Genomic DNA, 25,141 nt, shown 5'->3' on the forward strand with positions numbered 1-25,141 from the left:
AGTTGTGGAAGCCAGGCTCGGTGACTCAGCCTGTAATCCCGTGCCTTGGAAGGCTAAGGTACTCGAGTGGATTGCCTAAGCCCGCAGGTTCGAGACCCACCTGGGCAACTTGGTGAGATCTCATCTCTACAATAAATCAAAAATTAGCCGGGCATGGTAGTGCACGCCCGTAGTTCCAGCTACTTGAAAAGCTGAGGCGGAAGGATCGCCGGAGCCCAGCAGGTCGAGACTGTGGTGGCCAGGAGCAGCCACTGCATTCCAGTCTGGGTGACGGAATGAGACTCCAACTCAAAAAAAAAAAGAGTTGTGAAAAGTTTATTTTGTGTGACCAAAGTTGACTGGGATTGGATAGATTTATTATATGGTTTTATTAAAAGTTACTTTTAGTAGGTATTTTATTATAACAGCAGGAATAGACTGAGACAATTCTGTAGCAGGGTAATGACAAAATAAAAACATGTTACAAATTCGTATGAGATTTATTTTTGAGAAACAAATATTTGTGCTGTAAAAAGTGAAAGCTAAATGTATTCCTTACAACTTCCTCAGGAAAAATTATCTATAGGATTTGTTCATACCTCTGATTTTTTTCCACATGATAGCATTTTAGACCTTGAACAGTTCATTCTCATTTATTTCCCAATCTTCTTTTGTATGCAAAATGAGAAATTCAGGTACATTGCTTATTCAAACACTTTGTGGAAGAACCAGTTGAGTCTCCATTAAAAATATAAAATTTATAAACACCACAATCAGAAAACACTGCAGGAAATGAAATTTCTGCCCCCTTTTGGTTTTCTTTCTTTTTTGTGTTCTTATTTGGTTTAATTGGTCATAGAATTAAACTGTAATTTTGGACTAAAACATTTAAGACTGCAGAAATTCTACAATTCCTTAGTCAAAGGAAAGAGGAAGGAAATTTACATTACATTTTTCTAGGAGTTGAATAATCAACAACATGAAAGATATAGAGAAATGAACAACATAAATCAGAGTACATACATTCTGCTTTAAGCACGGAGGCATCAGTTACAGAATTCATCTGAACTATCACACACAAATAAAAATTTTCAATTGTCTCTTTAACCAATGATCATTATTTTTCAACCTGTTCTCAAAATCTGGTATTCACCCAGATGAAACCAAATATTTTCCTCAAACCGACTGATGAACATTTCTTAATATGGTCCTCTGCTTTGGCTTCTCTGTGCCATCAATCAAATTCCTTGAATTCTGATCAGTTATCTAAAATTTGTTGATGGATAAATGCAAATTACAGTTCTCTACTGAATCAATTACTATCTTATATTCCAGATTTTCATATGGTTTATAGCTATATTTACATATCAGAATGAATATTATCTTAGATCTGATAATTATGCATGACTTTTTAAAATGAAGTATAGGCCAATAAAGGTTAAATAATTTACACTAAGATACATACATCTACAAAATGGCAGAGCATGCCTTGAACTTAGTTCTACTCACTCCTAGACTTGTGCTTTTCCCACTGTTTCAGGGTTTCCCTCCTTTCTTTTTTACCTTTTTAAATTTCAGTGTTCTGAATCATCTAGAAGACATTACAACTTACACATGAGAGTTAAGAACTTTACTTACTCATCAACAACCAACAATCTTTCTAAAAACTGAAGTAAAGACTTGCATCACAACACTCAGTTTGAGCACTGAAAATAGCCTTGAGTAGATTTATTATTCCTAATAATTAAAACTTTTTGTTGCAAACAAGAGTACTGCTAAATGATACACAGAAATGTTTCAAAACAATAAACTTAACTTGGTGAGAATTATACCTATTATATAATCAATTCCAAAAGGAGTTATAGTAGAGATTATCTCAACTCTCAGAGATATGGTTAACATAGTGGTTATTTTCATTAACAAGGTCATGCTGCACATGAGGTTTGGCTTGTCTGGGCATTGATTCTGGCTGTTTATCATAAAATGAGGGTTCTTTTTTCTCTTCTCAGCCTTCTAGTAAGTATCCACTTCAGTAAATCATAGGCATTTTATATTTCTTCTAATTATAGCTATAGTTAATGTAGACCAACACCAAAAAGTAATTATCTGAATTTAAGGATAAAGAGGCATTTAAATAATAACAAGTTATGAGAAAATATACACCCTTCCCCATTTATTTATTTTTAAACTGTTTTTCTTTTCTGTCCTATATACTGATCTGGCAGAAAACTGTGGTATGAATGACATGCAGATCAACAGGAAAAACCACCATGCCGAATTTTTGAAATGAGGCTTGTCCGGATGGGTCAGGGATCAGCACTGGGTGCTGCAAAGCTCCCGCAGACTCCTGTGTCTTGGTTTCCTATGTTGATTAAAAATGATTGCTCCATCCGAGATGGGGCATCTGTGTACAAAGGGTGGCACTTTATTTTGTAACACACACACTGTACCTGTGTTGAAGAAATATCCCTGAACAATACGCTTATAACTCAATTGTTCAAATGAATAGTTTTTTTTTCTAGAAAAAGTGATGCTGATGCAAGGCCAAGCAGGAGATTCTATTTCTAAATCTGTATGTTCATAGTAATGTAGACAAGCTTCTTTGGGAGGATTCAAGCTTAAATAAGATTGTGTCTTTTTCTACAAATAAACTATTATAATTTGTTTGGTAATTTAGGGTAAACCTCACACTTATTCAAATGATCATGATGAAGCAGTCCTGCTTTATTTTATAAAGCCTTTTCAGACTCTCAAGTGAGAACTATACATTGTAAAATGCTGAGGAAGTGAGTAAAGATTTTTCTTCTTAGGCATAGGTCGGAGTAGAGGAAAGTTTATGAAGGAAGTGACAGAAAAATCAAGGAGTAAAACAGTATAATATAGCAGGTCTTTACTAGAACATCAGAGAGAAGAAAAAAGTATCAGAGCACGATACATTTGGAGGCATTTTTTCTTTAAGTGACTTTCATAAAATTATTTTATTTTTATTGGGAGTGGGGGGACTGCCAGTTCCTTTCTAAAAATATAAACTGTCATGTTTTATAAGGTTCTATATAATGAAATGTTGTTTTTTGATAAATACTGTCCGGTTAAATTTGAGAAGTCACAGATCTTGTGATTTTCCAAAACTGCTGAGAAGGAGTATTTTGTACTAAATGCTTCTGTCATGTGGACTACAGAAATACTGGCTAGTCTTGAGGCATTTCTTTTGCTGTCTTCCTGGGAGACTAGTCAGGACATTGAACAATCCTTGCCTCAGGTTGACTGTTAACTCTGTGAAAAGACACTACCTATCTTTTAGTATGCTTTGAAATTTATAGTTTATAAGCACTAGGAATTCCTAAGGGAAAAAAAGAGGCTCTTTACATACCAATAGCATCTTAAGACAGTCTAGTACTACTGTCTTAAGTTATTTAAATCCTTAAAACATTCCTCATTTTTGAAGTATGTTTCCAAGTGGTGGTCTATAACAAATATTTTTTATCAGAATGCCCAATCCTCCTTTGTATCTAGAATTTACTGAGGGAAAAAAGTGTTTAGAAGGTATGCTGTATGATGTCCATTGAACAGGGAGCTCACATCTCAGCTGATACATTGCATAGAAAGAGTCAAAGTCATTTTTTAAAAAGTTTTACTTAAATATGCTTTATTATAACTAGGGTTTCAGTTTAACAGAGATCAGTCTTGGGCCAATCTAAAGAGGACAAATATTGGAAGTTCTGAAATGACAAACATGGTAGATTAGAATGAGAGCCCAGAGTGTTTATAGAAACTCAACTGACATGTTGTCAAGTCATATTGTCACTGGCTGGCTAGACTTGTACTTAGGACTGATTTTCAATATACTATAAAGAAATGAATTAGTTAAGAATAATATTGCAATATGTTTAGAACCTAAACTTTTTAACTTATGTGTGAAATTAGTTATATTTTCAGACAAGTTTTTTTAAAAAGTTTTAAAATGTCACAGTTAAAATATTGTCCCATTCATATGAAATTATTTTGATGTGCCTGGATACTATCTATCATGGAAAATAAAATTGAAAAATATGTAGTAGATGAGAGTAACTCTTCTTTGGGGTAAAGAGTAACTCAAAGCAATTTTTTTATAAGAAAAAAATGAAAAAACTCCTTAACTTGGTTTTCAGTTTACATTTATTACTAATATAATTTTAGTCTTCATTATGCATCTTTCAATTATAGTGATTTGGTATAAGCAGAGGTGGAAATGTCAATCTAATTAGCAGGCAAACATAATCTTTTTAAATAGAAAATTGTGGACAGTGTAGACGCTTCTACTTTGAATAGAAGTAAAATGTGAAAATCTACTTTCTCTTAAAAAAAACACTACTATGATTTATCTCTTATATTAACTAAGCTTATTTAATATAATTTTTTATCCTAAGTATCAAGTCATTAATACACATATATATGCTTAGGCTCTAATAGATTGGGCATTTTCCAATGTGTGAGGTGCCAAAACATTAAAGAGATATATTCGGCAACAAAGGGGCTAGAGTTTGTGCATTTATAAAACTCAAAATACAAGACAAATTTTAAATCATCTCAATAATGAACACTTCACACACATGCAGTGGTATAATATTTAAACTCAAGATTAAGGGAAAGTGCCACATTAGTGTCCCTATGATAGGCATACTCTACTTTTAGAGAAGACTTTTTAGTCCACAGTCATATTCGAACTCTTTCTACCTATATGATTGCTACACAAACAAATGTCTTACAATAAATGTCTTATGTTTTTACAAAGCAACAGCTCTTCTCTACAGGTACTATTGTTTAGAAGATGAGGCTAACTCATTTTATTTTGTGAGAACAATAATTACCTAAATTTTCTCACCGATAGGAATCAGGTCTCAGTGTGGCAGGTGTCCTGTCTCAACCATTAGCTTGAATGCAAGCAATTGAACTTTATTAACAAGAAAAATTAAAGAAAAATAACAGTACATTTTAGGATGATTTAACAATGGCACTTTTGCTTTTCAGAATTAATATCTGCAAAGTATGACTTTTCGAAGCTTTGATTTCTATTAAAAACATGGGGTTTCATTTCCTTGTGAGTGAAAAATGTACAACTTTCCTGCCTTGTACTGTCTTTTCCTTGATATATAGAATAAACTCAGTTTAATACAAATAATAATTTTGATCTAGTACGTGCAAAGTGGGGGAATTCTGTTTACAATAATATTTACATTTAAAATGTCTACTTCTCTCTATTTTGAGTCTAGTGAAAATTTTAGTGAATAATATAATATATATATTTCAACTGATGGAAATAACTCCTAGCACTTACCAAAGAAAACAACAAAATAGAAGATGGCACCACAAGGCAAGTGTTTTCAGCTAAATCTCCCATATCTTAAAATATTCAAATCTGAAATGATTCAATCACTACAATAAATTTTGAACCAAGTAAGGATTTTATGTGGGGATTTCTGAGAATTTGCTGACAGACTAATTTATATACCAGACATTCTTTTTTATATGATTCCATAGAAATTTTGGGAACCAATAATTATATCTTGTACTTTGAGAGAATTAACATGATATCAATTTAAGGTAATTTAACACTATAACTTTAAAAAGTGTTCATCTTTTCCTTTCTCCATAACTGAACAAATCAGCATCTGGCTGATTCTATCACTAATAGAATGTACTGTGATTTCTTCAATTCTAATTTTTTTACTTCCAAGGTAAGGAAGATAACTTGTACCCTGCTATTTTTTTTTATTATGTGAAAGAAATCATCATAATGATAAGAAACCATCATGATGATAAGTTCAAAAGTTAAAAAGCAAAACAAAGCAAAATTATCACATTTTAAAAGCTAAGAAAGTTCTGAATACTCAAGATATATTTTATTTAAAATATTCTAGATACTTATGATGCAAAATACTTTGATTTATCTTTTAAGAAACACTTTTTGGGTATGGCAGTAAGAAGCAGGTGTTTGATCTGATTGTTTCATGGTCATGCTAGCAAGGCATGGGTCATGGGATTGATGAAGCAGCTGTTTAACTTCCTTTGAACATCCTAATGACGACTTTCTAAAGAAGCACCACTTGTTACATAGGCTTCCATGGCATGTGTTCTATAACCAAATAAATGGTCATGACCTACAGTTGCATAACGACAGACATACTCCTCTACCACTTCCTTAAATCTATTAATAGTTTTTATCTTCACATCAACCCTCACTCCATGTGACACATAACATAAAGCCGGCTGCCTAACCATTCTTTTTGAGACCTTTAATGATATGTAGTGACACTAATTACCTAATCCACTCCTAAATGTAATCTGATATTTATATGATAAGCAACAAAAATAATGCATCAAAGGGCATTCTTCTAATGAGGGACTCTCAGAATATCAGAGTTGTTAAAAATCGAAGAGATTAGATAAGCCAATCTTCTTATTTTACACATGAGGACACCTGAACTCAGAGTCTATTCCTGTAGCAGACTACTGGCTTTTAATAGATTAGAAATAAATCCCATACCTAAATCTTTCGATTCCCCATATGTTACACTGTTCCTCAAAAGTCCTTCTGAAATGTATAATAATCTTATTCTCACATATTTCTTTCTTTCTGAGAACTCCCATTTTTCAATTCTAAAAAAAACTCTGAATTTCATTAGATTAAAAAAATGTTTCAGAGAAATGCTTAAAATAACACCAAGGAAATCCCTTTTTATATAATTATTACACACTAGCATGCTCTCTTGAAAATTTCTCCAATGTTATATTCCTTGCCATTACAGTTAATGATAATTGGCATACCCTAATTCATTAATTTCTTTCTGGACATAGAAGAAATATTTAATTTTATTTTAATTAAGTAGAGTTTAGATGCACAGGCTATCTTATACAAATAGAATTAAGATGATGAATTACAGGCCTGCTTAAAAATTTTTTTTAAATATAACATTTCAAAAAAATATTATGAATTACATATAAGTGCCAGTACCTCAATGCAGAAAGTGAATTTTTCCTTAAAGAAATTCTCTATGCATCAGTTGCCAAGGAAGTGATTCACACTCACAGGTGCATACACATATATTCACACACAGATTCAGATAAATTACCTATGAGAACAAGCCAAGACCCAAAGTGAATCTAAATCTAGAAGACAAAACAAAAACTAATGTTCCTAAAAAGGAACATTAAAAAAAAAAAACTTAGTTGACACATAATCAGGCCTTCTATCTTTCATGTCTGGCATCTCCATCCCCTTGGGTGTGGGTTATAGTTATAATCAGCTACAGGAAAAGAGTAATCAGACCTGGTTTCCATGGACATTATTTCAGAATCATTTCTGGAGGACTGCCTATAATACGCATATGGCAACTGTGAGCCATATTGGGAGTTGGTGGACATATTATTATTGAATAGGGACGTGACATTATACTCTCGCCTTCCACATGAGCCCATATCAGCCTTCTGGGTTTGAGGAACATAGGACAACTTCTCATTCCAATCTTCTGGGGGTCCTGGAAACACCTTCCTCCGAGCTGCTGAGACCACATTTGCCACAATGGATTCCTGGATGTTTCTGGGTCTGAAGGCATCGTCCACTAGGCCAAGAGGAGACTTTGCTGCTGCTTCCCAAGGAGTTGGTCTCCTGTTTGCTTTCTCTAGCCCATCTGTTGGTTTGTTAGAGTAACTATAGGCAGGCTGGTATACCCAAGGAGATGTAGAAGCAGTTGGTGGGACTGATCTTCCAGGAAGAGAAAAGGAGCGTCCACTCTCCTAGAAACAATGAAAATGTTAATATATTTCATTCATTTCGGTCTGTGCTGATTGCTACTCCAAAATATTCATGGCACCGTTACCAAGCACTGCAAAAATCAAACCCTCTCCATGCTTAGTCTTCAAGTCAGAAGCTGTCTCTGCCTAGTAGCTCTAGTCTGCTACCTGTCCTTGCTTTCCTCACCTGGCCCTCCTTGTTGCTCCTGTCTCTGAGCTCATAGCTCCAATTGCTGCAGTCTTCCTTTGGCATAACCACCATGACAGAGGCCTGTCGTCTCTGGGAATCACCTTTACTTCGATCTTCCCTCTATGGTTATGTACAGCCATAGCCCAACCTCATCCCTCTCCTGCTTTCTTGGTAAAAATAAACAAGACAGACTGATAACCCCAGAAATGAGCTGTAAATTACTGGGCTTTTTACTTTTTCCGAGTGGCTTTTAATCTGTCATCTTATTTTGGTCCAGTGAATGTTGAAAAAACAAACAAGACCTACATACATGTAGTTGGCATCACTGGCATGATAGAATCACTGGCCCTTTTCCTCTCGAAATCTATTTATGTGGTGGAGATCACATGAATCTTTACTTCCTGATTGTGGTGTATTGCCCATATCTCTGAGGGAACCGCTCCTGCCTCTTGTTTCATTTAGTATTTTGTTTCCTTTTATATGTACATTCTTACTTCTTTGAGAGTCTGTCCCTGCAACATTCCTCTCTACACAGAAATATGATTTACTGAAAGCTCTTGTGTTCTTTCTTTGCCCCTGTGCATTTCTAGCGCACCTAATGATTAGCTATTTGCATTTCTCCCTCACATATTCCCTCATTGGCATGAGACTCCCTTAGACAAACTCCTAACAAAAAGTACCAAGGGGACATGAATTAATTTTGAAAGTATCAAAACAATGTGCTTTTTGAACAAAAAGTAATGCCATGCTTAAAAATGTGTTCTAATCCCATATACAGTTTCAACAGCTTTTTTTTCATAATCAAGTTCTTAGCTACAAAGGGAATAGCAACACCTGGATTTGGGCAAAATATCTCCGATTCTATTTTTTTTTTTCTTTAGACACACACAAAAAGTAGACGAAGCCGGGCTCGGTGGCTCAGCCTGTAATCCCGCGCCTTTGGGAGGCTGAGGTGAGTGGATTGCCTGAGCCCGCGGGTTCGAGACCCGCCTGGGCAACGAGACCTCATCTCTACAATAAATCAAAAAATTAGCCGGGTGTGATAGCACGCGCCTGTAGTTCTGGCTACTTAGAAGGCTGAGGTGGAAGGATGGCCGGAGCCCAGCAGGTCGAGGCTACGATGGCCGGGAGCGGCCACTGCACTCCAGTCTGGGCGACAGAGTGAGACTCCAACTCAAAACAAAAACAAAAACTAAAACAAAAAACAAACAAAAAAAAGTAGACGATTCATTCCTGGTTGTGTATGAAAAATACACAGGGAATCAATATACTCTCTTTGATTCTCTCTTTTTAAACATTAAAACTTTACTAATAGTGGTTGAATCCTAGCAAAAACTTTCACTAATCTCCTTATATTAACTCAGAACTAGTTACAATCCTTCACTATATCTTTGTGGAAGGGGGGTGGGTAGGGAGAAGTTTTTTAGTCATCTTTAAGACCTTAGTTTCTATTCCACATTATTCACGTGCTGGTTTCATAATTCTCATTTAATGAAATATTTGTTGAACATCTAATATTTCAGGTACTCTTCCATGAGCTAAAGACACAAGGATAATAAAGTTGCTGCCCTCAACAAACATACAATCTAGTAGTATGTTTGAATCCACAGTGTGAGTGAGTCAATCAAAGAATGGTGAGTGAATCAATCAGCTGAGAGAAGAATCGCTTTACTTATCTTGACAGGAAAAAAGAGGGAGTTTTTTAAACTGTGAGAAGTATTAGGACTCTGCCTGGCTCTGAGAGAAATTGAGCTGTCCCGTAATGTATGTCTATATCTCCCTTTTGTCCTCACCTTTGAAACAGAATAACATTGGTCTACAGAGTCCATGGGAGAGTTTTCATGTTCCCATGATATTCACCTTGTGTGGTCTTTGATTACATGCAGCATCCCAAGGGCCTGCTTTAGTTAGTATCTATGTACGAAAAACACTAGCAGGTTGAGGAGATGGCAGTAGACAAAGTGACCCAAGACTCTACAAAAATTTAAGAGAGGCCCCTGAATGTATATCCTGGTGATTAAGTCACTGACTAATAACTAGGAAAAAAAAAAGTTATCAATACGTTTAGGAGTATTAAGTACTATGTGAAAGGCACTACAATGTTAAGACATCCAAAACATTGGATGAATGGGAGGAATTTATCTTCTGGTCTTTCTCCCACCCACTTAGCTCGAACATCTTCAGAAAGAATTTGAACTTAACAGAATTCAGAAAGTTCAAAACATCAGCAAGTGATACCCTAATAACAAAAAGATCAGAGCTTTTTTTTCGGCTAAGGTATAAATGTTAATCTGTTGAATGTGTAGGGAGAAAAAGCAAAACATGGAGTTATGCTATTGAAAGAGTAAGCCAAGATTTTCTGAAGAGAAATTACAAATAGGATTGAAGTTGAAAACAAAAATCTCATGTAGAGGACACATATGACAAATACAACAGCGGTGTTGGTTGTGAGGAAAGAAGAGTGATTCCATCAATGAACAAAATGATGACTGTTCCTCGACACATTGTTCACACTGACAAACGTGTCCCTTTAAGTGCTAACAAGAGAGGATAAAATGAAAAACTGTCTCAGGTTAGAGGTTCAACTGTGATATAAATACATCATTCTTTAGGGACATAGTTGTTTCTGTTTGTGCCAAAAATATTGCAGCCCTCTAGTAGCTGCCACACCCAAACCCCTAATTTTAACATATTTCTCTTCTCTGAAGCAATTATCACATTGTTTTTTGGTGCTATTTCCTTCCATCCATCTTGGTCCCAAGGCTCCTGCTGTTCTCTGCTTGGCTAAATGAAGCCATGTGGTGTACCTTGAGCCAGAAATAACCAAAGGGACCTGGAAATAACAGAGGTATTCCTTCTATTTTGGAGTTTGACTGTCTGATGGTAGAATTCTAGCATAGCATGGGTCAGATTCTGGGATGTCACTTCTGCCATGGGTTTTGTTATTATCAAGGGAGAATTTACACTTTTTTATATGAGAGCATGCAACTGCAACCAGTATGTTAAACTGGCTTTACCCATGAAGTGTCATCAAATTACTTATTTCTTTTTGTCTCCTACTACCTACCCTTCAAACTATATTTAATGAAAGAATTTTTTCCAATGCCAGTGAATGAAAACTTAGCAGGTCCTGTGACATTTACTTTAGGAATAGTTCTGTGGTTACCTTAAGCTACCCAAATTGGTCTTATTTTGAAATAGAAGGTTCCTGAAATAATAAACTCCAATATCAACTTAAAGTTAACTCTCCTCTTCCCCAGTGGGGGCCTGTCTCAGGAGGGTCACCTTCCTTCAGGGAAGCAGTTGGGGTTGGCTTCCTCACTCTTTCCTTCCTCTTCTCCCAGCTCACTAACTCTGCCTTCTGGACCCCTGAGGTTACAGGGAAAGGAGAGAGAAGAAAAAGGAGCAGAAGGAAATTTTTACTTGATTTGGTAACATCATATTCTGGCTTCTTACTCTTGGGGCCAGATAGGACCACAGAGGTACCCTTTTATGTGATATTTGAAGATTCCCATCACTGGGGGCATCTTGCCTCCAGTCCTTGATTCATGCTAATTTGTCTCTATTCTACAGGGTGGCTTACTCTGCACTCCCTTAGGAAGCTGTCTACCTCCAGCGTATTGCTACCAAGATCCATCTGCCCCCTTGGAGAGGCCCAAAGATAACCTCTGCCCCCTTGGAAAGGCCCAAAGATAACCTCCTCTAGCTCTCCCTTAATCCTGGCCTGTCCTGGTCCATGCGGTACACTCACATCATTTACCTGTAGGGAAGCAACAGTTTGTCAACCTATTCCTCACCCTCCAGATTTCCAGACTGAGTCAGACTCAGTCCACTCTGACCTCCCACTCATGCACATGCAGGCATCTCACATCCAGTTCTCTAAGTAGTCACTTTGAAACTCTTCTCCCACAGGGCTTGGGATGAGGAGGTTGGGCCATTTTCCACTCCACCGACTCCAAACACAAAGCTTCGACACTCCAGAATCCTCCTCACAAAGTTCTTTCTCCTTGCTATACTCTGATCCCCTTTAGTCATTTGGGCCTGGCTGAGGGGTTTCAGAATTGTAAAAGTATTTTGCTATTATTTTCTTTGTGAAGTCCATATTTTAATCTGGAATCTCACTTCAGTGTTCAGTATCTCTTGGGGGCCTCAGCTGAAATTTCAACTTTAATAGCCTGCTACATAATATATCATTTTCAGTAAAGCACAGAAAGCTTTGTTTTTCATTTTAAATTAAATTATATGCTAAAAATAAAATTAAAAATGTTTTCATCTCTTAATTAATTCCAAGAAAGCTTTCTAATAACTTCAAATAAAGTTGCAAACTTACACCTCACTCTGAACCTCCTCTAGAGAAGAGGGCTTGCTTGTTTCCAGAGCATCTTGGTCAATCCATAGGCTTTAGTTTTGGGGAACTTCTTTCTTATATTGAGCCAAACTTTGCCTCCCGTAGTTTTACCTCAATGATCATATAGACGACATCTACTTCAGCTTCTATATAGCTATTCCTTCAAACATTCTCAGTTTTTTTCACTTTCTTGGAACAACTTCACTATCCCGTTGTTAGCCTTCATTTTTCAAACTAAAGAGAAATAATATCAACTGTGTTCATTCTCTCAAGTTTTCTACATCCTTCTTTCTCCAGTTTATTAGGCAAGGCTAATACAGATATAATATCTTGATCTTCTTAAGTAGTTCTATATAGGTAAACACAAACACTAGAACAAACCCACGTGCCAAGGGAAGACAATATTCAAATTGATGGAGGGACTTTGTCATCTGGTAGATGGCACAGATAAATATTGGAAAAACAATATTGCACGTGAAACTTTCAGTTCATGTGTATCTGGAGCAGCCTGTTCTTTAAGTATTCAACCCATGAGAGTTCATGCCAATTTTTAGCCAGTCCAATATAATGTATGCAAGATTCCTACTATGAGTCACTTTGTATTATATATCCCCATCAAAGGACTGAACACTAAGGAGGCATTTGTCCACCTCTGCCTTTAATAACAACCAACATCAATAGATTGCTTACTGCGTTATGTGGAGTATTATGTAATCCTCACAATCACCTCATGAAGTAGTCACCATTATTATCCCTATTTTCCAGAAGACAAGGAGACTTAATGAGAACAAGGGCAAATAACTTCCCCAATAGAAAACCAATATGTGTTGGGCTGGGAAGTTATACCCAAGCAGTTTCATACCAGAGTTCTTAATCTAGTTGGACCGTGTTTGCAAAGGAATTGTTTTGAGAGAGATCTTTAAAAAAAAAAAAAAAATTCAAAACTCTGTAGACTAAATGGGAAGAGATCTTAGAAACTTTGGAAAAAGTCATGTACATTTTGATCAAATTTGGATTAATCAGTACTGGCATCTTGCCATTTGTCACAGGAACAAGGAGGTGACCAGTGCATTGGGAATACAGGACATCTCATGTAGATGCACTTCCCTCCACTCAGGGTGACACCTGAAGCCCTGCAAGCTCAGGGAACTGAGGCCTTCCTCAGATTAGCACAGACCATCCTTTCATGTCAGTTGAATGTTGATTTATTCACACAGCTTGTTAATGAGGCAGCTTAGTCACCTTCCTTGTTAAACTGTCTGGTAACCAATTTAACTGGCAGGGAACACTTGACATTTAAAAAGAAGTGTCATCTGAGGTCTACTTAGGACAAATAAGTGAATTTTATAGCAATGTAGTAGTCCTAGAGCCAAAAAAATGTGATGTGTGTTTTGAAGCTTAAACTGTTTTAAACCATAAGCCTTGAAGGCTAAAAAATTCTCTTGGCTAAATCCTGCATATATACACACTGTTGACAAAGAGTCTCCAACTAATAAATATTATTTCAACTTTTTTTGGTACCGTTTTCTCTTAAACACATGACCAGTAAATACTTATCACAAACATATGTTTTATCATAAACAGAATCTAAGAGGCCCAAGAAAAGCAAGCAGGAATAAATGGTATTTATTTTGTCTTTTTAACCATTGATTAGAATTTCTGAAAACCAGAAGTTCTTGAAGGGGCACATGGATAGAAGAAAGCTTGCATGAAGCACAGCATAATCTCCACTTTCCCGTGTGCTTAGGTCAAAATCTTAGGAGTCCATGTTGACTCTCCATCTCATACTTCACACCCCAGCTGTCAGCAAATTCTGCCAGTACTGACCAAAATACATCCAATAACTGACCATTTCTTGCCACTGCACTGGTCCCATCCTGGACCAAGTCACCAAAAAATTCCTGCCTGGATTATAGGCACTGTCTCCTAACTGGTTTCTGTAGTTTCATTCTTCTTTTAGTTTATTCTTAATATGCCAGCCAAAAATTATCCTGTTAAAATGTAAGTCAGATATGTCATTCAGTTCTCTGATTAAAACCCTCCAACATCTTCTCATTGCAAAAAAGGAAAAACCAAAGTTCTTTCACTGACCGATAAGACCCTACAAAATCTGCCTGTCGGCTTCTAATATCTCTGACTTCATCTCCTTTATGCTCTCTGTCTCTCCCTTTGCTCCAGCCACACCAGCCTCTAAGTGATTCCTTGAGTACACCAGGCACGCTCATGCCTCAGGATGTTTATACTTGCTGATCCTTCCGTCTGGGGCACACTACCCCAGGTACCAGCATGACTGCTACCTCACTTCCTCCAAGTCTTACTCAAATATCATGTGATTGCTCTAATTCCCTTTCCTCTCCTGCTGTATTTCTTCCTTTAGGCTTACACCCATCTAACATAATAATAACTTAATCTCTTTATTTACTCTCTCTCTCCACTTTAAATTAAAGTCCATCTAAGGGTAAAGGTTTGTGTTATATTAAGACATCCTTAGAACAGGGTCTGACCCAGAATACTAAGTGCTTCTTAGTAAATATTTGTTGAATGAATGATAATTTCTGCATCAGGCCATCATAAGTTGAAAAGTTTGTTATCTTCACCAACAATTTTGGTCAGCTAACAAGATGTAGCTCTTCTCACACATCAGTTACACATAGCAAGGGACACACACAAACAGAACAATCCTCAATATATACAACCACTATGCACTCCAAATCATCTTTAGCAAGACAGGCAGGATTAGCCAATATTTATGAGTAAATCCATTTTTCTAAACAGGTGGAAGATTTTGATGTGCAAATACATGATTTACATTCAGGTCAATGAAGTCTAAATTTTTCAAACTGCTTTGTTTTGCAAATAAGGAAAGTCTTAGAAATTATGCATGAATCCTAAAGAGAGCCTGAAATACATTTGCAAGATTTAAAACCTAAGACCTAAGAAGAAAAAGATAATGGAGATTGGGATCGTCTGGGTTTAAAAAGAGAAAGCTGAAAGTTGATTTACTATTTATCAAGACTGCAAGTAGGTGTTAGGAATGGCAGCCTCTCCTAACTAACCTCTTAGGGTCACTCCCAGCTCTAACAAGTCTTCAGTTACAATCCTCTTGACAGTTCAACACTGGAAAAACTCTCTGCACAAAGCTATTGAATCCCTTTATCTAGAGGTCTTTAAATATAGGACAAATGCTCCCATGAAGTAATTTAGATATAATCAAAGTTGAAGTCGAGCGATAAGGAGCCCTTTAAGATCATTTTTGTTTTAGTCTCTTCTTTTCTTTCACTAAGTGGAGCTTCTGGAAATTATGTTGTAGAGATCTCATATCTAGAAAGTGGAGGAGAATTTCCATTTCTTGCGTCAGAAGTTGATATATTATTCTGCCTGCCGAGAAAAGGGCAGAAAATAAGGACTCGTAGCCATATTTTTGAATAGAAAAGTAGCCATGTAGCCACACATTGTTTAAACAGTTCTGTGAATGCAGTAAACATACTCTTACATCACAATAAAAGATGTAGTCTTGTAGCATCTGTCACTATTCATCCTAGATTAACTGCAGATTAAATTACCTGTTCTTAAACAACAGTCTTTTAAATTAAAAGTTTTACTTCACGCTTGAAGGAGATCTCTTTGTGAGAAAGGGTAAGGCTTGTGAATTTCAATGGAAGCTGGCATGTTAGACTGGAAAGAAGGTGAACTTCCACGTCACACTGACCTGGGAGTCGAGTCTGCCGTGCCTCTTGTCACCCCTGTGATTCAACGTCTCCAGCCTCACTTTCCACTGTTGTAAAATAGGAATAATGCTGGCTGTCGCTTCAGGATTATGAGTAGGGCAGGGATTGTGTCTATAAACTGAATGCAACGTAACACAAAAAAGGTGATTATTTTTGTTATTGTGAGAAGAGACTATGTGGCCTTAAAGGTATCAGAGACCTGGCAGAACCTTTTGTTCAACAGGCGACGGCGTAGGCAGGCTGCCCACCGGGTAAAAATAGGAGAGGACCTTGCCTTTGAAGTGGCATTAGCAGCTCACGCCTCGAATACTGCTGTGCCAGCTCCGGCCTCCTTCCTGCCATCAGACGCAGGCAGCTGGGCTGGCCAGAAACACTGCCACTGACCTCATCTCCCTGCTAGGTCTGAGTGGGCCAAAATATAGACTTCTTCTTGATTTTTTTTAACCTTCAGATAAAAATAACCACACTCGACTGAAGGTCATGAAAACTGGCTTTAGGGAGAAATCTGTGCATATACTTCTGTGGCCCCTTTCATCTTAGACGCAATGATAACAACGATAACGTATAGAATTTTTACAGTGTCTAATCACAATTCTGAACACATTGTGTTTGTTACCTCATTTAATCCTCTCAACAACCCTATAATCTCCATCTTGCAAATAAGGAGGCTCAGAAATCAGATAATTTACCGTAAGTCACACAGCTAGTATGTGTGTGCATAGGAAAATTGGATAATTAAAGCCAGAGGATAAAATTTTATTTGAATAATGTATTTTAAGTCATCAAATCTATTAATAGAAAAATTATATACCAAAAATTTTTGCCCTCTTATTTTCCTTTACTCTAAAAAAAGAAATATGCCACTCTACAAATTATAGTCTATGAAAATACTTGTATTATTGTAGACTGTCTTCTATTTAAATAGCTGGAATTGCCATTTTAACTTTTTGTAATTCTTGAGGAAAAGTCTTACTTAAGCATATTTTCATAAAAGCCTAGTTTAATTGGTTCAAACTTAAAAAATAAGTATTTTAAGCACACTTCACAATATTTTCTGAAGTTTCCTCTTTCTTCAAAAGACTTAAATAGCAAAAGTCATTCATATAAATTCCCATCATAGAAAAAATAAATAATAGGTATCAAAAATTCAGATATTTACAGTTTCTATAGAGGGGGAAAAAAAAGTAATTTTTACCCAGCAAGCCGGGGATGTTGATCTTGTATAAAATAAATGAACTTTTGACCTTGTGGGAAGTTTTTATAGAAAAAAATGTTAGTCCCTGGCACATAGTAAACACTTACTAAAGAAGAATCATCATTATTAGTATAAAAATTAATGTTATATACCTTATTCAACTGTAACTATAATAGATTATAAAAGTCACTTTAAGATGTGTTTTAATATGTGAATATAGTCTTAGCTGTCCATAATATCCTAAATACTCTTCTTTCCTAAATCCAGGCAAACATCGCATCTCTCCTTCATTCACAAAAAGAAAAATTGCCTTGTATGTGCCTTGAATTACCCCTAGAAAGAAAGTGAGGATAAGATGAGACAATTTTTTATAGATTATGTGACTGCTATTTGAAGGAGAGCTTATGTTTCTTAAGCAAAATTATTTTCCAAGTAGAATGGCTTTTGCTTTCTTAGAGAAAAATTTTATCAGCTAAGAACATAAGAACAAGTATCCCTAAGAAATGTGCGTATACTATCTGACAACCTTGATTTGGTCTTTCCATGGTTATGTTCTCAAAACCTCCCACTGGTGTGTTTTTAAGCATCCCTGTTACAACTCTAGTTACATCAGAAAACCCTGACAAAACAAAGTTGGTTAATGGTAGTGACCGAAAAACATCAGTTACTACACAGCATTTGACAACATTATTTCACAAAGATACAGAAAATACACTATGAGGAAAATGACTTGCTTGGACATTGTAATTGCTTTTCTGTTATGTTCCTAAACTTATTCAGTGGGTCCTCTGATTTATATCCTGGCCCTGGGGAAATTGTTTACCTTACTGTTTTTTTGAGAAATTTAAGATTCACTGCCAAATTATATTTGTTTTCCTTATCAAAAATGTGGACCCAGAGTGATGTTTAAAATTAGGAATCATAAATCCAACTCTTCATCAGGAAAGGCATCAACAACTTGATTTTTCAAGGACAGAGTAGAAGAAAGTCATGCTTAATTCCCTTATCATATCTCTCAGGTCCAAGTGGAAGTTTTATATAATGATAACTTTCTTGTTTGAGGGAATTTACACAATAATTTCATGTATGTCATTCATTTTAGAGACACAGGTGCCATAAAGTAGGTGGGATTTTCAAATGTATGGTTGTTTTGCTGGACTAAATACAAGACCACTAATGGGTTAAAGCAGATAATACAATGATAGTCATGATCGTACGCTTTTCAAGTACAAAGGGGAAACTTAGGAGATATCTGTTATCAAAAGTATCCCAGGTACGTTTTTCAAAATAAAAAGCGCTTACTTCACTTGAAAACAGTAATCCCAGATATAGTTGTAGTCTGCCATCTGCCATTAATGGTTCAAGAGATGTCTTGTCTACTTATAAAACTTTTCAAATTAGAGACAAAATATTTAATTTTGCCATTGGCATTAGCTGTTATTACAGCTTTTTTTTTTTTTACTGGCATAGCTTTTATAATGCACTCACAAAATTACAACATATAATTATCTAGACAGAACATCACATGCTAGTATTATAGCAAATTTTGTTATGTGGGCCACATTTATTAAAAGAACCTCATTCTTTATTTTTCTCCTGACTTTTCATCTCAAAGTTTGCCTTCATTTTGATATGTTATTAGGCATTTATTGACTATTACTATTACTAAACAATTGTTTCACTTTCAGTATTGATTCATGCAAATGTATTGATTAATTTACAAAAACCTTGTGAATTAGCTAAAAATACTACAGCATCCCTTTGAACAGCTTTAGATGTATACCGGGGAGACCCCAAAACCCCCGAATTTATTTATTAAAAATGTGTATTTTTTATTCTTACATATTTAAATTTCAGTCACCTTCAAAGTGCTCTTCACTTGATGCAATGCACCTATCGAGATGCTTTTTTCACTGCTCAAAACAGTTTTTGAACTCATCAATTTTGATGACTTTTAGTGCTTCTGCCATGTTTTTGTTTCATCTTTTCCATGTGTGCAAAATATTTCCCTTTGAAAACTTTTTCATTCAGTAAAACAAACTTTTAAAAAGTCACCCTGGGCAAGATTGGGTGAATAGGGAGGGTGGGGGCATGGGGATCATGTGGTTTTTGGTCAAAAACTGTTGAACACTCAGTCCAGTGTGGGCAGGTTGTTCATGTAAATCACCAATCATGAAATGGGCAAACACATTGACAGAATCTCCAAAAAAAATTCACTGAAGCCAAACGTTTTCTCAAACAACACTGATACTAATGGGTTCCTAGATCACTTACCTTGTGGGCGAAGCCTGTACTACAAGGGGCCCACCCTCCAAAAAAAAAACTCCAGTTTTTTGGGGGTTCCCCCCTCATAGTCTTAGCCTAAAAATTAAAATAACTTCTTCTGGAGGTACTGAAATATCTAGACCCTCATAAATACACAACTGTGAACAAAAGAGGGAAAGACAGATCCTTCAGTAATACTTGTGTCTGAAATTCTAAGAACTATCCATTTTTTTTTAATGAGAGGGAAAGAATAGAAAAAGAAATGCTCAGAGCTTATCTCTTTGTAAGAAGATTCCCATCCGATACCATCGGAAAGGTCCTTTCAAGCTTGTTTTTAATCTGTGTTTTAGATATCATTAGACATTCTTCCACAGTGGTATGCAGGTACCCAGTTAATGGTTGTTTTCCTTAGTTTCATCCCTATTTTAAATCTTGACTGTTTCAGTTTAAGTCTAATGCAGGTAACTTCCTTTAAAAATATAATTAGTAGGCCAGGTGTGGTGGCCCATGCTTATAATCCCAGCACTTTGGGAGGCTGAGGTGGGAGGATCACTTGAGCCCAGGCGTTTGAGACTAGCCTGGGCAACACAGCAAGACCCTCTCTCTACAAAAAATAAAAAATATTAGCCAGGCGTGGTGGCATGCACTTGTAGTCCCAGTTACTCAGGAGGCTGAGTTAGAAAGATCGCCGGAGTCCAGGAGGTCGAGGCTGCATCGAGTCAGGATCATGCCATTAGACTCCAGTCTGGGTGACAGAGACCTCATCTCTCTCTCTCTCTCTCTCTCTCTCTCTCTCTCTCTCTCTGTGTGTGTGTGTGTGTGTGTGTGTGTGTGTGATTAGTAGATCAGCAATTCACTGACTACCTGGTATCAAACCTGCTCAGTGACCTAGACTACAGCATTACTCCCTCATTCACAAATATTCAACTTTTCTATTAGTCTTTTCTTTTTCCACTGGCAAATGAGCAAACATATATCTCATATCACATCACCCTCTCTTCTTTGTTTTAGAAATAAACTTTAGTTCATCAAAGTTTTAAAAGCAATGTGCATGTTGGCATCAAAGCTGTTACGAGTGGGCCTGCCTATTCCTTTGTTTTGAGCACTCTTCTAAATTTAAGCAACCTCTGGCTGATTTCACATTTTGTAGATCTACTACACTATTTGCTCATATGCATGTTAAGGTTAAACAAAAATATTGAGCTCTTTTCCTGTGATTAACAGAGTTCACGAACTTCCTTTTTCTTTTGAAAAACTTACAAACATATTTATTTTCATTTTAAGAAGCTAATTAGCAAAGTGCTTCAAAATTTCCCTTTAGCCTAGATCTCAAAATAAGAATGTTTAGATTACTGCCAGGGAGATTTAAGTTAGTGATTGGTAAGAACATTTTAGATTGGAGATAAGACCCTTGGCCCCACAGCCATGGGAAGTCATACAATCCCTTTCCCCAGAGGGAAGAAAAAGCTGCCAAGGAATTTCAGACGATCTACTTTCTAGATGATCAAATTCTGTCATTCTATTCCTAGAAACATTTATGCACATTTTCGATTAGAGGTAGGGGGTCAGATAAAACCACATCTCAAGGCTCCCCTGCTTTTCCATCTGAAAAAAACAAAGATTCAAAGCAAAGTGTAACGCAGGGAGCTTTAGAATGGCTGCCTGCGAAGCACCTTCTGGACGGGGAAGAGAGTTTGCTGCCATCTGCTGGACGTTTGGAATAAAGTCGGAAGGCGGGTGCTCCAGCGCGGGCCCGCTCCGCTTCAGACCGCTTCAGACAGGGCACTAGGACTGTGAGAGCAGGTGCAGTTTACAAGTCTCGCTGCCCCTGGCTGGATAAACAGAAAAACTATTTGTGGGTTTTAAAGAATAAAGTTGACTTAAGTGTTTTGCGTGTTAGAAAAGTGTTTTCCAAAGAGTGGTTCACAAACCATTAGCATCAGAATCACCGAAGTGTATGTCACAAAAATAAACTCCTGGGCCCCACCCAGATCTAGTAAATCAGAATCTCTAAGGTGGGGGCCAGGGGAGTCTTAATTTTCTCCTTAGAACAAAAGTCAGAAATCTGTGTGTTACAACATTATGGAGGGAATAGTTGGCTCAAACTTAAGTGCTGTGTATAAAGGAAATCATACAAGTTAGTGAATGAAGTGCAAAATTAAAACTCAAGGTTCTAAATACTATATTTAGCTTAGCTTTTTCTTTCAATAATACCACCCACAATAAGTCGTGACGTTTCAGTGGTCATTTCATAATGTGGGATTCAAATCTAGTCCATATTGGGCTTACATGGGGAATTATAATCGGCACCTTTTGATAAACATTGGCAAATAGTCCAGTGGGCAAAAACCACCACCTACAGACTCTGAATGTGATTTTCTTAAAACAAAAAACACACCCCCAAACCAAAGACCCAACTGTATAAGGATTGGAATGATGCCTTGAATTAGTATTTTATTTTAGTCCAACCTATTTCTTAGTGATTCTTATCTTCAGAGGATGGTTTTGTGAATATTTCTTTATCAATCTGAGATATGCTAGAAGAAAGAACTAAGGGATGTGCAATGCAGGAAAGAGATCTAATTTTGTTTTGCTTTAAACTGTAATTAAATGGCACAAAAGGAAACTAAATCAATTTTTATTATATTTGAAACAAAAGCTATTTTGTATTCTGATAAAATTTTTTAGAATTTTAGCTTGTTTTGATTTTTTTTTTTTCTCTCTCCAAGATCAGTTCTGACTTCTGCTTCTGATTCAGAGAATTCTAGAAGTACCAGAAGACCCACAAAAATTCTCTGGACTTGAAAGGCAGCTGGAATGCTAAGTCCCTCCCTCACATCGGTCACTCAGCTTCTGAGAATTGTTTGTCATCACTTGCCCTGTGAGCTGGGAGTCTACTCTGCACAGGCCGAGGTTTCACTCTTTCTGTTTTTGGAAAGTGATCATGCCTCTCAGGCAAGGGGATCGATTACTCTAAAAAGGCCAGGTTGCTGACCCTTTGTCCTGGGACAGTGCTGGGGAGGAGGAATAAGGACAGCTGGGAGCTGCACCCTCCTAGGTCAGCTGGGTTCCTTCAGAGCCCAACTGCTCTGGGCCTGAAGTGGGGTAGTCTCAGGGTAGGTTTGCCAACTGCTCCACTTTCCGTGTGATAGGCCTGCTTAAGCTTCAGTTATCCTACTGGGACCTCGCTCGGGATAACAACAGTCCTATTTTGAGAATATGTTTGATTTCCAAGAGTTCTCTTTATATTGCTAAGTGCACCACATTTGTTCTATTTAATATTGGTGCTTTAAACAGAACACAGTCTCTTTATAGTCGAACCTCATGGTAATGTTAAGTTTATTTTTCAAAAATATTAAATTAGCCCTCTTGAACCCTGATCTCACTAAAACAATGCTAGTACAATGGATGAACACAAAGCGGGGAAAAAATGACAAACAGGCTGAATACAGAGAAATATGAAAAAAGGAGAGAAGAAATAGAGTTCTCTCACTTAAAGACTCCTGAGAGTAGAGTTCCCATGTCAATATGAGATTTACAGCGACACGGCTTCTACTTTTTCTGTTTTAGTTGTGGTAGGTCCCTTAAACTGGGATTCATATTAACAGAAAACACAAAAGAACTTTTTAAATTGTGTGTTCTCCTCCTTGGAAATTTTAAAAATAGCAGCTATTGTTCACTGAGTGCACCTTACGTTCATCTTAGTAGCTAACATGTGTCAAACACTTTGTGCCAGGCACTGTTCTGTACACATAACACATATTGATTCATTTAATCTTCACAAAACCTCATAACGTACACCCAGTATTGTCTCCATTTCACAGCTGAGGTACTGAAGCACAGAGCAGATGAATCCTTTGCCTAAAATTTCCCAACTAGTGAGAGGCAGGCCTGGAATTCAGATGCAGGCAGGTTAGCCTCAGAGCCAACTCTTAACCACCACAAAATGCACCTCTGTGTGCTTGAAGCTTACACACATTCTCTTACCTAATTGTATGGGAAGTTCATTTTTTAAAAATGGTTTATTGCTTCCTCTAAATAAAAAATAATCATTTTTTAAAAAATTTTAAAGTTTGAGGCTGGGTACAGTGACTCATGTCTGTAATCCCAGTGCTCTAGGAGGCCGAGGTGGGAGGATCACGGAGGCCAGGAATTTGAGACCAGCCTGGCTTTCATAGCATGACCCTATCCCTACAACAATAACAAAAAAATTAAATTATCCAGGTGTGGTGGGATGCCTGTAGACACAGATACTCAGGAGACTGAGGCAGGATGAACACTTGAGCCCAGGATTTCAAGGCTGCAGTGAGCTATGATTGTGCCACTGCACTCCAGCCTGAGCGACAGAGCATGACGCTGTCTTAAAAGATAAATAAATAAATAGAGGAAACTTTTTTTCCGCACAATTGTTGCTTAAAATGTGAGCATTGGCCAGACTCGGTGGCTCAGCCTGTAATTCCAGCACTTTGGGAGTCCGAGGCGAGTGGATTCCCTGAGGCCGTGGGTTCGAGACCTGCCCGGGCAACTTGGCGAGACTTCGTCTCTGCAACAAATCAAAAACTAGCCTGGCGTGGTAGCGCACACCTGTAGTTCTGGCTGCTTGGAAGGCTGAGGCGGAAGGATCGGCGGAGCCCAGCAGGTCGAGGGGAGTGGTCCCTGCACTCCAGTCTGGGTGACAGAGTGAGACTCCAACTCAAAAAAAAAAAAAAAAGTGAGCATTTTCTCCTCATCACTATTCTCTTTTTACTTATCTACCAGGTATTTAACACAACTCTGGTAACATATGATGCTAGTGGGCTGTAAGTAGTAGGTGTTTGAGGCATTTGGTCTAGTGTATTGTGGGTATTCATTCCAAGGAAACCAGCAAAATGAGCTTCCCTTGATCATTTATTATTAAGCAAAAAGTCCGATGGAAATAAAAAGTACAACTTTTCCTTGTATACCACCCTATTTACAAGTGTCCCTCACTTGGAACTACCAAACTCTAAAATGTTTTAATATTTCTTACTCGGATCTATATTTCTTACTTAGATCTAGAAGGCTTAGCATAACTTCTGAGTTTTTTCTGAGACGTGTAAAACTCATCACCTCTGATGAGCAATTATTTTCATCTGTGACCTGAGTCATCTTGCTATCAAGGAAGGTAGAAGAGCCTGTGATCAGAAGATGACTATGAAGCTTGACTGCTGGGTTCTGAGTCTTAGCCTTGACATTTCAGTGGGTATTTCACAATGTAGAATTCAAACCTAGCCCCTATTGGTCCTCAGTCTTAGCCCTACAAGTTCTTTAACTTTTTTTTGCCTCAATTTTCTCATCTTAAAGTGGGATGTTGTAGTACCCATCTCTTACTTCATTTTTGTTGACTAAAAAAGTTAGCACTTGTAACATCCTTAGAGTGGGGCCTAGCCCACAGTAAGCCTCCATAACTGTCACCTCATTCATTCATGGCTGTATGATTTTAAGTTAAGGCAATGAAGCTTTGCAAATATAACAAGTTTCTATGATGAACCTAGATTCTCACATCTTTTCTTGAAGTTAGTGATGGGAATGTTCAAAACCCATATTTACAATCCATTACACTAGTTCCTCAGGAGTTGATGTTTTCAAGATAACAATGAGACATAGTTTAAGGGGGGGAAAAAACTACTGGAAAAAATGCAATATGT

General features: G+C 37.0%; 1 protein-coding gene across 2 annotated transcripts in view; it reads right to left on the bottom strand.

The window, feature by feature from the left end:
- Window positions 1–7,183: 7,183 nt before the first annotated feature.
- SYNPO2 (synaptopodin 2) overlaps window positions 7,184–25,141 on the bottom strand; it is a 182,150-nt gene continuing 164,192 nt past the window's right edge. Inside the window, exon 5 of one of the 2 annotated variants that reach the window (XM_008067356.2) lies at window positions 7,184–7,752. In XM_008067356.2, coding sequence (XP_008065547.1) covers window positions 7,213–7,752 — 540 coding nt within the window. In that variant the 3' untranslated portion in view covers window positions 7,184–7,212. The remainder of the gene's footprint in view (window positions 7,753–25,141) is intronic. The other variant, XM_021717249.1, reaches the window with a different exon arrangement.

The sequence above is a fragment of the Carlito syrichta genome, unplaced genomic scaffold (assembly GCF_000164805.1).
Source record: "Carlito syrichta isolate Samal-C Ts95f unplaced genomic scaffold, Tarsius_syrichta-2.0.1 Scaffold309486, whole genome shotgun sequence".
In the NCBI taxonomy this organism is placed as follows: Eukaryota; Metazoa; Chordata; class Mammalia; order Primates; family Tarsiidae; genus Carlito; species Carlito syrichta.